We start from the raw sequence: 18,121 nt of genomic DNA, 5'->3' as shown, positions 1-18,121 counted from the left end.
ACCAGGAGAAAAAAAAGCTACTGTTGAAGCATAGAGAAGGTAAATAAATTTCTCTTTAAAAGATTAAAATGATGGGAGAGTGGCAGTGGAAGATAAAGAAAGGAGACAAGTGATGGGGGGGGGGGGGGGGGGGGGGGGGGGGGGGAAGTGGAAGGGAAAGAGAGATTAGTGGAAGCCTAGATACGAGGTAATGATGGTTTGTGAGAGACAGTGGCAGTAAAACAGGGAGAGAGAAGGATGGAGACAGTTGCAGTGGGAGAAAAATAGAGGAGATAACAGAAATGAAAAGAGAAATATGAATGGAGACCAAACATAGGCATGAGAGGGAACTTTAACATGGACATATTTGCCCACTTTCCCCCTTCCCCCTTGTTCTATGCCCACATGTAAAAGTTTCCCGATCGAAGGGTAAAAAACCTGACCAACCCATCCCCAAGGACGTATGTGGAGAGGACACAATGGTGGTTGATGACAAAAACAGCAGACTGTAAGCAAGAAAGAAAGAGACAGTGGCAATGGGAGAGAAAAAGAATGGGACGAAGACGATGGCAGTGAGACAAAGAGATGCTAAAAGTGGCAGAGAAGCAGGCAGTAGTATGAAATAACAAGAGAAAGGGACTGTGGAAGAGATATGCAGGAGAAAGTGTCAATTGGAGAAAAAGGAGACAGTGGGAGAGAGACATATATAAATAGTGACAGTTCGAGGGAGCAGGTGAGTATGAAAGCTTCACTACAAAGAGCAAAAGGGTAAAATTATTTACAACGTTCTGTGTTAAAAGAATGCAAATATGTTCACATTCCGAAATTTTTAGTGAGGAAGGTAGAATGAGAACTGAGACAGCTGATTCCCCACTTTTCTGTGCTATGTGCTGATACATTATGGGAGACAATTTATAGCCACTAATCACCTTCAGAAGGTGAAATCTGCAGTGGAGCTGACAGAGATATATGAAAGGGACACACTACCCACCGTTTAGGACTAATAGGACGGGAGAGAGGAATATGGTGGGGAAGGTTAGAAAGGAAGGGCGCATCACTCTGACTCCATCTCTTTCATCCTGCAACCAGCATTTCCTTCCATGATTTTATGTTGCCATGTCAGAAGCCTATTTTTACAGTAAACACAGTTGCACACAGTATATACATATTTACAAAAAAAAAGAACATTCAGAAATTTCAGAAATATCATTGAACAAATCTGAAATCAGATGACATTTATCCAAAATTGAGCCACACTTAGTGTACTAGCCGGCTGGAGTGGCGGAGCAGTTCTAGGCGCTACAGTCTGGAACCGCGCAACCGCTACGGTCGCAGGTTCGAATCCTGCCTCAGGCATGGAGGTGTGTGATGTCCTTAGGTTAGTTAGGTTTAAGTAGTTCTAAGTTCTGGGGGACTGATGACCTCAGAAGTTAAGTCCCATAGTACTCAGAGCCATTTTGAACTTAATGTACTATTTTTTGCAAACACAATGCCCTGTGTTGAACAAGTAAATGTACAAAGAGGGCACTGGCACAGGTGTTCCACATTTTGTTCATCCCCACACTCACATTTGCTATCCCCCAATGTGAAGCCCCACAGTTTAAGGGAGGATGTCATCCTGTTGACACTAATTCTTAAGCAGTTAAGTAATCTCCAAACCCCATACTCTTCATAGTGGCTAATCGTAAGATTTTCTTGTGGTTCCATTCTAGCTCACTGTATGGATTTGCCTCATATAGAGGGAGTTTCAGATAGTCTGCTGTTCAAAGGAGACTTTTTCTCAATTTTAGCCCAGGTTGAGACAGTTCGTGGCCAAACTGCAGTGAGCTTCAACATGTTCAGCTTCCAGTCGTTCATGTTCGATGGCAGCTTCTTGATGAATATTTGGAGGCGTGATACCAGCAAGACAGTATATCTTCTTGACAAGGATAGTTTTTAAGGACCAGTAGTCAGTCCGCAAGCTTCGTTCAGAGCATTGTCCACAGTTTTGGCACAAGATGATTTATACCAAACAGTGGAAACTTTGCTGCAGAAAGCACAAGCTAAAAGCAGTGGTTCTAAGAGCTTGTGATGTAACCCCCTAGTTTGTGCCTCATTAACTTTCCCAACATATTATTCTAAGTGCTGGTTTTCTGTTTGACATTGGAACAGTGTTGTCTGAAGGTGAGGGGAAATGTCCAGTTTTAATCCTAGATACTTTTGGAGAGCAAGGGGATGCCACTCCATGGCTCACCCAGTTTTCTTGCGGCCTTTGTTCTGCTGGGTAGTGTGTAACTTTTATGGGTTGGGTTGTTTGGGGAAGGAGACCAGACAGCGAGGTCATAGGTCTCATCAGATTAGGGAAGGATGGGGAAGTAAGTCGGCCGTGCCCTTTCAGAGGAACCATCCCGGCATTTGCCTAGAGTGATTCAGGGAAATCACGGAAAACCTAAATCAGGATGGCCGGACGCGGGATTGAACCGTCGTCCTCCCGAATGCGAGTCCAGTGTCTAACCACTGCGCCACCTCGCTCGGTCTAACTTTTGTGTGTGTCTATCAATGGTACTATACATTTCGCCTGCTGAAGAAAAGTACTAGCCAGGAAAACTGACTCATAATTTATTATATATTGTCAAACAAACAAATGAACTAAGTAAAACACTACCAGTGAGGCTACTGATGGTTAATTTTAGGAAGATGGGTCTGGCCACCTGATTTAAGGTTTACTATCATTCAGTTCATAAACAGAACTCCTAACATTTTATAAGGCATGGAGAACTAACCATTGGGAAGTAGAAACTTAATTACATAAGATGAACTAAATATCAACAGTCTCACCAGTTCAGCTACTGCCCAGGTAACAGGCAAAAACCGAGAAATAATATTCACAGTTCCTACGGAGTACACTAATATATTCTTAGGCCAATATAATTTTTATGCCTTTAGTGTTTCTGATGCAACTCTTTTCTATAGCCTTACTCAGTATGATCAGTGGAGTCAAATTACTGATATTAGTGAAACCAGTTACTTTCACAACTATACTTTATTCATCTTTAAAGGCAAAAACAATAAAATTTTTAAGGATCATCAGACATTATTAAAAGTTTTCTGGTTACATAGTGGACATTCCACTATCATATTGCTACACTTGTACAAAGTATAAATTAGTAGTGTTTAACTTTCACGAGTGCTATCAGCAGTACTACATACACTCCTGGAAATTGAAATAAGAACACCGTGAATTCATTGTCCCAGGAAGGGGAAACTTTATTGACACATTCCTGGGGTCAGATACATCACATGATCACACTGACAGAACCACAGGCACATAGACACAGGCAACAGAGCATGCACAATGTCGGCACTAGTACAGTGTATATCCACCTTTCGCAGCAATGCAGGCTGCTATTCTCCCATGGAGACGATCGTAGAGATGCTGGATGTAGTCCTGTGGAATGGCTTGCCATGCCATTTCCACCTGGCGCCTCAGTTGGACCAGCGTTCGTGCTGGACGTGCAGACCGCGTGAGACGACGCTTCATCCAGTCCCAAACATGCTCAATGGGGGACAGATCCGGAGTTCTTGCTGGCCAGGGTAGTTGACTTACACCTTCTAGAGCACGTTGGGTGGCACGGGATACATGCGGACGTGCATTGTCCTGTTGGAACAGCAAGTTCCCTTGCCGGTCTAGGAATGGTAGAACGATGGGTTCGATGACGGTTTGGATGTACCGTGCACTATTCAGTGTCCCCTCGACGATCACCAGTGGTGTACGGCCAGTGTAGGAGATCGCTCCCCACACCATGATGCCGGATGCTGCCCCTGTGTGCCTCGGTCGTATGCAGTCCTGATTGTGGCGCTCACCTGCGCGGCGCCAAACACGCATACGACCATCATTGGCACCAAGGCAGAGGCGACTCTCATCGCTGAAGACGACACGTCTCCATTCGTCCCTCCATTCACGCCTGTCGCGACACCACTGGAGGCGGGCTGCACGATGTTGGGGCGTGAGCGGAAGACGGCCTAACGGTGTGTGGGACCGTAGCCCAGCTTCATGGAGACGGTTGCGAATGGTCCTCGCCGATACCCCAGGAGCAACAGTGTCCCTAATTTGCTGGGAAGTGGCGGTGCGGTCCCCTACGGCACTGCGTAGGATCCTACGGTCTTGGCGTGCATCCGTGCGTCGCTGCGGTCCGGTCCCAGGTCGACGGGCACGTGCACCTTCCGCCGACCACTGGCGACAACATCGATGTACTTTGGAGACCTCACGCCCCACGTGTTGAGCAATTCGGCGGTACGTCCACCCGGCCTCCCGCATGCCCACTATACGCCCTCGCTCAAAGTCCGTCAACTGCACATACGGTTCACGTCCACGCTGTCGCGGCATGCTACCAGTGTTAAAGGCTGCGATGGAGCTCCGTATGCCACGGCAAACTGGCTGACACTGACGGCGGCGGTGCACAAATGCTGCGCAGCTAGCGCCATTCGACGGCCAACACCGCGGTTCCTGGTGTGTCCGCTGTGCCGTGCGTGTGATCATTGCTTGTACAGCCCTCACGCAGTGTCCGGAGCAAGTATGGTGGGTCTGACACACCGGTGTCAATGTGTTCTTTTTTCCATTTCCAGGAGTGTATTTCATCTCCTGAAGGTAAGTAATGGCAAGGAAATCTGTCTCATTAAAAGAAACCAAAACATTATTTGAACAGTCTGTATATAAATACCAACATACAGACAATCTAACCCCATATGCATTCTCTTTATAACAATTTCTTTAATGAATTTTTAGTTTATCTAAATTTATTTAGTTCATAATCCCCCCCCTCCCCCCCCCCCCCCCCCCCCCCCCCCCCCCCCCCACCCCTCCTTCCAATCACCCAAACTCTCTCGCCCGAATGTTACTTGCTTGGCACTCTCTCACTCTCTTTTGTTGCAGAACCCTGTCTATCACTCTACATCCAGAAAAATTTCCCCTTTCCAGTTTTTCTCTAAATATTTGTCTTTCCTGCATAAACATGAATTGATTTCCAAGATAAAGCATTCACTATACTCAGATTAAAATTACTCTTTGTGTTTTTTCTGTGTTGCCTGTTCAGTGGGCACATGCCTTGCCAGATAATGTGGACCTACCTGCAGGGTCAAAGGTTTTCCCCATGCGCTATGCTGAATTCACGTTTGATGTTCCTGTTGCTTATGCAATTTTTTACACCAGTCACACCCACAATCTAAGTTTGCATTACTGTTACAGTGTACTATATCAAGATTAAATTAAATGAAATTGAAACAAAATTGTCTGTATGACACATCGCCATAAAAGCATAGCACTTGTCAGTTAATTGAAATAATGTGAGTTCAGATACACATTCAACTTTTTTTTTAAGATTACTGTTACTTTTCTCTAAGAAAATTATATTCTTGTAGTAATATCCTCATTACAGTTTGTATAATACTGTAATTAATGGAATAAGCTATTTTGTTATTTTATTTCTACAAAAAAGCTGAGAATTTATTGCATCATTATTCCTTCATTTTAGTTCTTGATCAATGTTCTGGAATACAATCAGCTAACAGCATACCGAACTGAAATCTATGAACTGTTCTGTAGCTATTATTGACATGAAAGGGCCATCAAAAACATGAGCAAATCATCAGTAATAACTGTTCTCAACAAGGGACCTATTGTAACATCCAGAAGACTATTGTCAACTGGCTACAACAAAAAACATTCCCATACCGCACAGCCATAGAAAGGGTGAATTACTGGACACCGTGGCTCAGAACAAACCACGTTTACCTCTATGAGTCATAGATAGCAAAAAATATGACCTTATTGCCCTCAGATTGCCATCATATCAGTGTAATTTCAGTTCCATTGAATTCATATGGGCTCAACATAAGTGTTATGTGGAAAGGAACAGCAAAAAATATGTGCTGGCAGAAGTGGAAAGACTGACACAGGATGCTACAAATGAGACTTTGTTCTCAGATTACCACAATGTTGTCAGACACCTGAAGGAAGTAATCACAAAAGCGTGGGAAAATGGATGTGTCATGGAAAATAACAAAGAATAATTTATTATTTCAACATATTCTGACAGCTTATCTAGTGACTACTTAGGAGATATTCAAACTGATTCAGATATAACTGTTGTGCATCCATTAGTGCTTACAAAGACACTGGCAACAGTCAATAAGTACGTTTTTTTTATTTTTTTTATTTTTTTAATCAGTTACATGAACACGTGGCATGTTGTGTTTGAGCCAGCATCTCTGCTCCCCATCACTGCCATCCCTCAATCACAAAGTAATTTCAGTCAGAGTATAACGATGATGTAACATTCAATTTCCATTATACTGTGGTTAAGTAACTTCTGTTTTTCATATTAGGTGTAAAGGGAATAGTATTCACATTGCTACCACATTATATTAATCCATTCTTACTCTTAATACAAACTAAGAATAATTTTCTTACTATTAATTTAAGGACTATTCCTTGGATACAAACATTTACAAACCTGTGGTGTGGATTTTGTGGCAGTACTACCAAGTCCTAGTTTACCATAATCCCCATCCCCAAATGACCACACTGTGTTTCCATCCTTTGATACACATACTGTGTGGTTAAGGCCACAAGCAACCTGCCCCACTAGTTGTCCATCAGGTATGGGCACACGTTCAGGAAGTTTTTTATTTGCTGTGTTTCCCAAGCCCAAACGGCCATAGTCTCCATTACCAAAGGTAAATAATTTACCATCTGCTGTCACAACAGCGCTATGTTTAAAACCACAGGCAACCTACAGCAGAATAAAAAAAATAAGAACAATGTTTAGAAAAGCAAATACAGCAATTATAAACGGAAATGTCACACAAAATGATTGAGTTTCTTACTTTTGATACAAGTGCAAAAGCGATTATGATCAAGCAAATGAATTAATTAAGTCACAAACAACTGTCAAAAAACCAGCACAAGAAATACAACAAATAGCATGCTCAGTTATTGGTCTATTAATTTTATAGATATACATGTATTTAATATTTTAGTTTTATGACACGAAGAACAAATGAGGAAGTGTTCAAGACTAAAATGAAGGAAATGTCGCTCAAAGCTTCAGGTAAAGAGAAGAGACATATTTTCCTAATTTCTTGTCTATTGTTTTATGACTTAAGCTTAGGTCCCAAGCAAAATATTTCATTTTGCTGCCTGCATTTTATTGCTATTTCTGCACTGTAAGACAAAATTTGGGTTTTGACATTTTGATGTTCATTTTCTAACTTATGACACATCTGTCATCGTATGAATATGGACACTGTTTCCAGACTCCTGAAGCACTCCATTATGGACAGTATTTGATAATGATGATGATGAGGATGATTAAAAGTAAGAGTGGCAATTTCCAAACAATTTAAGTAAAAATGTGTAAGTTTCTTTAATCTATTGTGTCTGTCATTAAAATAAATATCACTGAAATCAATGTACAAAGAGCTGCAGCCACATGAAACTGTGTGATATTGGTAGCTTTAGTTAGATACACTGTATCTCCAAATATTTCTCACTCCAAGTTGAAATGAGAATACAAGATGCTGGCTGACATAAATTTACGTTTGGTCCCTAATTATTAGTTCAACTTAATCAGTTGTACAATGGTATTTTTAAAACTGTTAGTGAATGTGTGCACTTTTATTACAGCCTATAGGAATATTATATAAATCTAAAGACATGCTCAGGAAACTCATTAGTTGCAAATTTTACTTTCTTATGACATTTTAATTTTCTGTAGAGGTTCCAACAGAATTAAGCAATTAAAAGTTCCTCTAATAAGTCTCCACACAGACTGAAAACTACTACAGCTGAACCAACTTCACTGTATTTATCAATTACTAATTGCTATACTTCAATATCAAATTATTTTCTTTCAGAACTTTTAACAATTTCTGTTTCTTACATATGGGTAGAATAAAGTAGTTAAATTACCAGTTTTATAGTCTTGAAGCCATTTGACCAACAAGACCAATTAAGCTCAACAAATAGGCAAAAAAAAAAAAAAAAAAAAAAAAATAAAAAATAAAAAAAAATAAAAAAAAAAAAATAAAAAAAAATTTGCAGTGTAGTGAGATAATTTTTAAATGCACAAATCTTACAGATTTTTGTGTCTTGACAACTTAACAGTTAAAATTTGTCTTAACTGTAATTACACTCAAGCTAACTCACTTTGTCCCTCCCAACCTAAAAGACATTCTTTGTCAATGGTTTAATGTGTCTGACAAGTGCCACCTATAAGTAAACACAATACTTACCTTTGTGTGAGGAATGTAAATTTTAAATTGTTTTCACATTTAACATACAATCAGTTTTAGAAACCTTATGGTAAACAATTTAAAATCTTAGTACTTATTGTTAAGAATACAAGCACTTTCATACTCCCCCTATCACTTTTGACTCATTCATTGCTGATGAGCATGAGCATTCAGTTTTTGCAGTTACAAAAAAGCACTGGTGTCACTTAGACTGACTAAACTTCTCTGTCTTGTTGTCATCATGCAGTAAAAATATGGTTCACAGTTTTATGTACAATTAGCAAAGTTTCCCATTAAACTGCCTAACACTATAATCTTGCTAAGTGTTAAATGAAACAATGGAAAACCCAGGATGGATTTACCACTAACCCCCCTCCAACCCAAAAAATAAATAAAATCCCTTGCCAGCCCTTCGCTCCGTTTAATCTGCAGCACTTCACTGTCTGCCACCCCTACCCTGCTATCATCCCACTTCCCCACCCCAGCCTTCTTCTTAACCCAGCCAGTTGCCATTCCTATCATGCACTGGTGCTGCTGCTCACAGTGTGGCCTCAGTTGCCTGAGACTACAGTCATGTGTGTGTGAGTTGCATTTGCATGAGTGTCTGGATGTATATGTCATCTGTTTTTGATTAAGGCCTTACTGGCCGAAAGCTTTATTTGTGAAAGTCTTTTTGTTAAGCCTATCTGAGACTCAGCATCTCCACGAAATGGCGAGTGGCAACTTTCCTCAATATTGTAAGAGTTAAATTACATTTTTTGTTGGGACCAGAATCTATTGTTAACTCCTTTTCGAACACAACATACTTCTCAAAATCATGTTTTCATCCATTTATATTTTGTTTTAGTTTTGGCTTCTGGCTGTTCTACTTTGAAAATTAGTTTTTCAATGATCTTCGTAAATATAAAACTTTCTTTCACTTTCAAAACTAATAATGTTTCCTTGTTTTAATACCATTACTTGTCCCTCTTCTTTTTCTGAAATATATTTTTCAGTATCCCTTCTTGGAAAAATTGCTATAACAATTGTGTAATGATACCTCCACAGACTTTAATATCTCTGAATCGTCTCTTATTTACTACCTCACTATAATGAACTCAAATATACAGTATATCTGCCTTGAAAAAGACAGATGAAGATTCAAGTGAAGAAAATTTCTATTAATTGAAGTAACACACAAAAATGACACCCAAATAATATCTACAACTTCATCAAAACTGTTTACACCAATGTGCTGCATTACTGGAAATGTTACATTTACTTGGTTTATTTTATATGTGCTTCAAGCATTGATAATGAAATATTATCACCTGTACTACTTCTTCATTTTGAAGTGCTTCAATTTGCCTTGGACGCCTTTGCCTGTCACTATTTCCATGACCAAGTTTTCCATAGTCACCATCACCCCATGAGAATACTTCACCACTCTCAGCTAGTGCAAGGCTGTGTCCATCAGATCCACAAGACGTTGCTAGTGCCACAATCACAAATCCTGAAATGTTTCAGTTACATGACAATAGCTTACAGCCAAATATACACACATGAAAATCCTATAACTTTAAAATTGTAGTCATACCCTGAAGTGACGATATGATGCTGAGGGAATGTAAATTATCAGAATTCCCTTGACCCAGGCGACCATAGCTACCTTCACCACAAGCAAGTACAGTACCATTTGCTTGAATGACAAAAGTACAGTTCTGTCCGCAAATTATTTGCTGGGCTGAGGAGAATGACTCAACTGCTACAGGTTGAAGTGTACTGCGACCTGAAAGACAGATTATTACACTCAAGAGAGAGCCAGATAAAATGAAAGGCAGAAATAAAACAAAACTTCACTATTTATGAGAATACAGGATGTGTTAGAATTTTTATTTGATATGATGGATGGGAGCTTGCTCTAAACACTGAAAAAATTAAGTTAATGCTGATAAATAGGAAAAACAATCATGTAATGTTCAGATACAGAATTAGTGGTATGCTGACTGACACAGTCACATTAGTTAAATATCTATGTGTAATGTTGCAAAATGATATGAAATGGGATGTGTGTATAAAGTTGGTAGTAGGCAGAGAGGATGGTCAACTTCATTATAATAGGAAATTTCTAGGAAAGAGAAGCTCATCTATAAAGGAGACCATATACAGAACATTAGAGTGACCCATTCTTAAGTGTTAATTGAGTGTTTGGTATCTCCATAAGGTCAGATTAAAGGAAGACATTGAAGCAATTCAGAGGCATGCTGCTAGATTTGTTGTTACCAACATGTTCAGTCAACACACACATATTATGGAGACACTTCACAAAACATTATTAGAAAATTTAGAGAACCAGCATTTGCAGCTGACTGCATTAAAATTCTACTGTTACTCCATTGATTATTTGATGCTCTGCCTTTCAGAAACAAAAATGCCTTAGGAAAATATTGGAAATCACGGGGATTTGACAGACTGAGCTACAGTTTTACCAACTGATTCTGGAAATGATTCATGTATGTAACATTTTACTGGAAACGTTCAGATGTATACTGTGAGAAGTGATGCATACATTAGACACATTCGATTGCAGTGCTCTGCTAATGACTACAACAGTTTGGACTTTACTCATTGTTTCATTCAGGGCTTGTCATATCACTCAAAATATGACATAGTCTTCATGCTGAGGAGCAATCTCAACAATGTACCTGATGACATCATCCTGAATTGTGCAGTTGACTTTGTGGTCCAGATTGCACCTGGCATAACCAATAATCACCACATGCTCTTCTTTATCATGATCTTTTCCTTGAAAGCCTAAATATTATGTTGTCACTGAGCCCCGCTGTTGGATTAAAAATACAGGTTGCCTGATGTTCACTACACAGGCAGTTCAGTACCAGTTCAGACATTCCCTTCCCATAGTTTCACCCTAGAAGAAGAACAATTTTGGTCCATCTTCAACTCTCTGAATAATACTACCTTTAACTTCCTACTTTTTCATGAACATTTTGGGTTGTCTACATACTACCACCGAGTTTCCAGAGCCTGAATTCACTGGTTTCATCAGAGTCTAACTGTCTAAGCAGTTCTTAACTGCTGCCAACTGCAGCTCTTAGCTGTCCCAAATATAATTGTATTACTGCCAGATCAGATTTGTATTTTAAGATTAGATGCTCCTTACACATAGCCATTGAGCAATAACTACAACTACTACACAGTCAAAGGCTAGCCACATATTCATCCAAGCTGGTGCTTCACAGCAAGCAACAAAACACAGACAGTCTTCACACTATCAACAGTTTCAAACTATTCTACAGCAGTTTCCACATTTGTCCACTACAATAATATTATTAGTCCAGATACATTATTTAATGACAGATGTTCAATGGAAAATCACAACTATACAAGTTTTCCTATTGTCTTAAATTACAAACAACTCACTTATGATACTTACTTTATGCAAGAAAAACGTTTACGTGATATACAAATGTTTGTGTATTATGTGAATGTTAAGTCACTGAACTTTTTTCAACATAAGATTAATTTTCATGTATCTTCTTTAACTGGCATTATAGCAAAGGCTGAGATTTGGTTAATTCAGAAGACAAAATATTTATAGCTATAAGAAAGAGAACAGTTACAATGGGAATATAGCCACCTGCTTATCAGTGTGCTTTATGTGAACAAACAAATAGAAGTGACTGTCACGCACTTAAAATCTAAAGTGTTCCAGCTGTTCTCTCTGATGAATGTAGATAAAAAGACAAGACAGAATGGACACAATAACAATCTGGATTGCTGTTTGGCAAGGTGAAATGTGTGCTAACAGTAGAGACCAAGACACAGACCACCCACAAGCACTACAGCTCAGCCAAACCTGAATGGTAACCTATCTAAATATGAAACAAAGATTCTCATTTTTACAAGCCTTTGTAGGGACATACTATTCATTTAGAAAATCATTCAATAAAAAGATATCAATGCTCTGTGATACGATATGACATGACAGACAGAATAAGATGTAAAGTGGCAGTTGAGCTGTCCGTCATAGCACAGACTGAGATGTACTTTGTACTAGAGGAAGAGCATAGTGAATGGGCAGCCAGCATAGGACACCAAGGTTTAAAAGGTGGATGGTGTCATAGTTTGACATCTGGGCGGAACAAGCAAATTACTGTAAGCGTGGTCTACAAATTGAACTCTTGATGGTTGCAGCTTATAAAAGGTTAGCCATTGTATCCGGTGATAATCAAGTTACTATTGATTCGTTAAAGCTATGAGCTTAGTGAAATTTCACAATAGGTCGTATGATGAAAACTGTCATAGTTACAGCAAATAAACTAAATAAACCATTACACTAATCAATAAAAATTTTATTACTGTTAATCTGTAGAGCTACTGAGAGATACACTACACCAAATGAAAGCTACTGTTGGCAGTTACAGCTGACCAAGATCTCTCTGTGATTCTTCAAACAATACAATATGAATTAACTGTAACAAATTTGCAAATTTAGCCACAATGCTGTAATTCAAACACATACACGTAATAAGGCTGTGGCATGATGTAAGCGTACACATTATCTTTCCTCTCATGTATACAGATGTAGACATTTCATGGAAAAATTGGCATTTAACGAAATATATATTGATAGAACTGGTGTGAAATATGTAGAATTGGATTGTGCTAATGAAAGAACATAAAAAGTCAATACAAAATGACATTCCAAATTAATCAGTAGAATAATATTTAGATAATTTGCCTTGATTGATGTATTGTTAACAAATTTACAATTTCAATGATTAAACAGAGCTTGCATAAGTAGAAGAAGAAAAACGCCTGCACATTCTTCATGCTAAGTGTTATGCATGTAATTGTTTTGGGATAAAGATTTTTTTTCCATCTTCCACATTCATCTGTGGGGAAGTCATGTTCACAATGACAACAGGATGTCATAGGACCTGCGGCAGTTCATCAGCAGGTAAAGAGAGGAGTTTTTCAGAGTACCTGCTAAGTCTCCCATCAATGTGTGAGTTAAAAAGCATTGTGCTCTCATTTAGGTATATGGTTGAAAGAGTCAGCCTACAGGAATTGTGAAACGAACCCTGTCGTCCAGGACTGTGTGCCAAGAAGGGTGCAGATTCACCACGAGATGGGGAAACTAACAGGCCTCTATTGTCTACTGAGGCCTAAGCACTGTAGTGTGCAACTGAGGCAGACGAGAACCTACGTCATAGGGAAACCAAACAGAAACCGCTTGTGGCCAATTAGATGTAGTAGTGTTAAATAACGCTTTGGTCAATCTTAACGATTGACATTTCATATAGAAGTGCCTCATTAAGATGACAAACGTTGTAAATATCAACTCTGTAACTTTATTTGTTTAAAAGATATAGTAAATTTAAACTATCAGTATTTTTGGTTACGCATCAGATCATCATATCCTCCACACAAAACACACTGAAAGATGACAGCATGACACCTTATTGAATAATTAGGTAATAGAATATTTATTGTAAAGTTTACTGCATAATACTTACTTATGTATTTACTTATTTATCAGAAAGTACATTGGTGCAAAGCTTCTGCCCATGACATTCAAAGTTAAGAAGGAAACTGTATTGGTTTTGTGTAGAGGAATTTAACGTTTATTATGTAATGGATATTATTGTTTCTTTATTTAAAACATGAATGTGGTCAAGCTTTGATTATTTAAGTATGTTAAAATGTAGAATAAGCTGTAACCGATCAGATGGATGGCTTGAGGAAAGGGAACTGCCCTAGTCAGTTGAGCGAGGATATTCGTTGCACGGGCAACACGGCCAGGGACGGGCAGAGGGAGAGGCTGGGGCAGACGCAAAAGCGGACAATTTGGCTGCAGACACCAAAGGGTGCACTTTGGATTGAGACGCAAAAGCGGACAGTTGGTCTTAAAGCAGCTAGGAAGTGAAGTGACTTAGAAAATTTCTCGTTGTGTGGTATCATGAGACTTAGTCTCTGAGCAGTGAGCACACGTGCGTCTGGTGTGAACTCTAACTTTTCATGTAAATATCAAGGTGGAGTATTGGACTTGTTTCATCATGAGACTGTGAATGCTCGAACTGAGTCAAATGGATATGCGCTTGAGTGTAATAGTAATTCTAAATATGACCACTTTTGCTATTAGTTTTCTTGGTAAATAAACATTATTCTAACCAAATCAGAACTGTGTGACCTACTCATTTATGGGTCATTAATTTAGTCCCCGATATTATTATTACGGATATTATATGTTATATTAACTATGCATTTCACAAATTTGCCATCAGCCAAACAATTTAACTAAAGGGTCACAACAGTCTAATTTAGGGCATGTAATGCAACACATGTGGTTGAATCCTGGACGAGTTTGAGCCAAGACATTTTGATGAAGAGTAACCGCATGTGAGCCTGAACATCTATGGGATGTTAACTTACAATTTGGGGCTCGTCCGGGATAGGAACTTGGAAAGCGTTAGTTGCGGAATATGAACTCTGGAAAGTTTAGAATTGGATTTGAATTCTGCAAAGTGTGTCCAAAAGTATTATCTGAACTTCGATAGGCAGGACCTCTCACAAAAGTTAAATGTGAGATCGCTTCAGGACTGAATATAAGGTTCCTTTAATAGCTGTGAAATCACAATTGTAATTCTCACAGTTAACGACATTCTATTATTCTTCTTGAAGTCTGTTACTTTTTTATCATTTCTAACCACTGATAAAACTCGGTGCACACAACTGTTGCAAAATTCGTAGCTCAGAGCCCCCACCCAAACTGCCTAAACTGCCACAGATTTGGACGTAGGTCACAGAATGTTGTTGTTGTTGTTGTGGTCTTCAGTCCTGAGACTGGTTTGATGCAGCTCTCCATGCTACTCTATCCTGTGCAAGCTTCTTCATCTCCCAGTACCTACTGCAGCCTACATCCTTCTGAATCTGCTTAGTGTATTCATCTCTTGGTCTCCCTCTACAATTTTTACCCTCCACGCTGCCCTCCTGTACCAAATTGGTGATCCCTTGATGCCTCAGAACATGTCCTACCAACCGATCTCTTCTTCTAGTCAAGTTGCGCCACAAACTCCTCTTCTCCCCAATTATATTCAATAGCTCCTCATTAGTTATGTGATACCCATCTAATCTTCAGCATTCTTCTGTAGCACCACATTTCAAAAGCTTCTATTCTCTTCTTGTCTAAACTATTTATCGTCCATGTTTCACTTCCATACATGGCTAAACTCCATACAAATACTTTCAGAAACGACTTCCTGACCCTTAAATCAATACTCGATGTTAACAAATTTCTCTTCTTCAGAAACGCTATCCTTGCCATTGCCAGTCTACATTTTATATCCTCTCTACTTCAACCATCATCAGTTATTTTGCTCCCCAAATAGCAAAACTCCTTTACTACTTTAAGTGTCTCAATTCCTAATCTAATTCCCTCAGCATCACCCGATTTAATTCGACTACATTCCATTATCCTCGTTTTGCTTTTGTTGATGTTCATCTTATATCCTCCTTTCAAGACACTGTCCATTCCATTCAACTGCTCTTCCAAGTCCTTTGCACAGAATTACAATGTCATCGGTGACCCTCAAAGTTTTTATTTCTTCTCCATGGATTTTAATACCTACTCCGAACTTTTCTTTTGTTTCCTTTATTGCTTGCTCAATATACAGATTGAATAGCATCGGGGAGAGGCTACAACCCTGTCTCACTCCCTTCCCAACCACTGCTTCCCTTTCATGTCCCTCGACTATTATAACTGCCATCTGCTTTCTGTACAAATTGCAAATAGCCTTTCGCTCCCTGTATTTTACCCCTGCCACCTTCAGAATTTAAAAGAGAGTATTCCAGTCAACATAGTCAAAAGCTTTCTCTAAGTCTACAAATGCTAGAAACGTAGGTTTGCCTTTCCTTAATCTTTCTTCTAAGATAAGTCGTAGGGTCAGTATTGCCTCGCGTGTTCCAACATTTCTACGGAATCCAAACTGATCTTCCCCGAGGTCAGCTTCTACAAGTTTTTCCATTCATCTGTAAAGAATTCGCGTTAGTATTTTGCAGCTGTGACTTATTAAACTGACAGTTCGCTAATTTTCACATCTGTCAACACCTGCTTTCTGGAAGGAAGGAGAGGCGGCACATGCTTCCAGCCAGCAGTGGCATCTTCAGCGGAAATTCAGCACGCAGTGGCAGTTGCAGCACCACAGCAGAGGGTACGAGATCTTCAGCGTCAGCTTCAACTGCAACATCGGCAGCAATACCAAAGCAGAAGGATCCAGCACGACAAAGCCAAGTCCCTGCACTGATTGTGAGAATATGTATGACTCTGTAGTTCAATCGCCAATAATAAACGTTGCTAATATTAAGCAGTCGGTCAGTTTGTGTGGTTCCGAAAATATTAGCGAGCCACTTAGCACAAAGTTGGAGCGGGAGAGCACGATCGGCGGTGGATTTAGTAGGGCAAAGAGTCTGAAATCAGGCAAGGGAGATGAATTTGGGAGACACATGATGTCGCAATTAATGCAATCAATAAGAGGATTGGGATCCAAACTTGACTCTTTTAGAACAGATATGGGTGGCGTAAACTTAAAAATTGACTGTGTTAAAACCGATATGGCTGATGTAAATTTAAAAATTGATTCGGTTCAATCCGAAATGGCTTCAGTTTGAAAGATGAAGTAGGTAAAATGGCTAATGGAATCTAGGAATTGATAGACGGAAAATTAAAAACCATTTGGGATGAAATGGGAAAAATTTCTGATGAAGTTGGGATACCTGACTCTAAGGTAGATCAGGTGGAGAAAAGTTTCAGTGACAAGGTGGAAAAGTTGCAGGCAGATGTGGGAGGCAACGAGAAATGGGATGAGTAGGCAAGATGCTCTAATGGCCGAGACGACAGAGGCTATTAGCAACTTAGAAGGTGAGAAAGAAGTAGATAAAATAAAGGAACAAGTAGAATCTGGCATTAAAATTAAAACTAGTGCAGTTAAAAAGCAAATAAATGAAATAAAAAGTGAACTGAATTCTTTAGCTGCACATCAAATCGCTACTGTGATCAGTGTTCCGTGGATGAACTTGGGATCGGTCAAATGTTTTGCACAAGGACGGGAAATTTCACCCAGTACATTTTCTAGCAGCATGCAGGGATGGTTTTATAATGGGAGGTGAGCCGCAGGTGAGCCACAATCATGGGGAAATATACACAGTGATATGTTCACTACCTACGAAATATTTGAAACCAGTTTCCTGAACAAGATCTAGAGTGAAGCGATGCAAACGCAACACCAAAATGAGTTTCTGAATGGGCCAACATTTAAATACGGGAATGGGTCGATGCAAGAATTTTGTAAACGCGAACTTGCGAGATTAAGGCATGTGAAAAGTCCATTGGGAGTGCTTACTGAAGTTAAGACGTTGAAAAGGAAGTTACTGGAAAATTTGCAGTGGGCTCTAGTGCACAGTCCTAGCAACTCAATAGATGAATTTTTGGACATTGTAGAAAAATTAGAAAGAGCATTGAAATTTAAACTGCGATGTAAGCAAACAAGTGTGGAAATCATAGCTACAGTCCGAGTAACTCCTATGAAGGACATTCGGGAAGTTATCAACAGAACACAAACAACAGTTATAAGATAAAGGAAACAGTAACAAGAACACATCCAATGATAAATTTCAAAGGGGTAATGGGAACGGATACTTTTGTGACAGGGACCAACACCAAGAACTTAGATCTGAGGGACCGGCACTTGGTGAAATGAGCCAGCGTAACTGGAGATCGGGAAACTAAGTGTCACTGCATCTCAGGTCCGGAGATGGCAAAATAAACCGATGATAAATAGGTCGCAAGCAAACGGAAATGTGATAGATGTTA

The 18,121-nt window shown here is 39.4% G+C and overlaps 1 protein-coding gene across 1 annotated transcript in view; it reads right to left on the bottom strand.

The window, feature by feature from the left end:
• LOC124621816 (probable E3 ubiquitin-protein ligase HERC1) overlaps window positions 1–18,121 on the bottom strand; it is a 766,600-nt gene that overhangs the window by 121,492 nt on the left and 626,987 nt on the right. Inside the window, exons 60-62 of the mRNA XM_047147255.1 lie at window positions 9,827–10,018; window positions 9,561–9,742; window positions 6,471–6,749 (exon numbers count right to left, since the gene is read on the bottom strand). Coding sequence (XP_047003211.1) covers window positions 6,471–6,749; window positions 9,561–9,742; window positions 9,827–10,018 — 653 coding nt within the window. The remainder of the gene's footprint in view (window positions 1–6,470; window positions 6,750–9,560; window positions 9,743–9,826; window positions 10,019–18,121) is intronic.

The sequence above is a fragment of the Schistocerca americana genome, chromosome 7, assembly GCF_021461395.2.
Source record: "Schistocerca americana isolate TAMUIC-IGC-003095 chromosome 7, iqSchAmer2.1, whole genome shotgun sequence".
In the NCBI taxonomy this organism is placed as follows: Eukaryota; Metazoa; Arthropoda; class Insecta; order Orthoptera; family Acrididae; genus Schistocerca; species Schistocerca americana.
The sequence above is the reverse complement of the archived record's forward strand: the minus strand, read 5'-3'. Positions and strand labels throughout refer to the sequence as shown.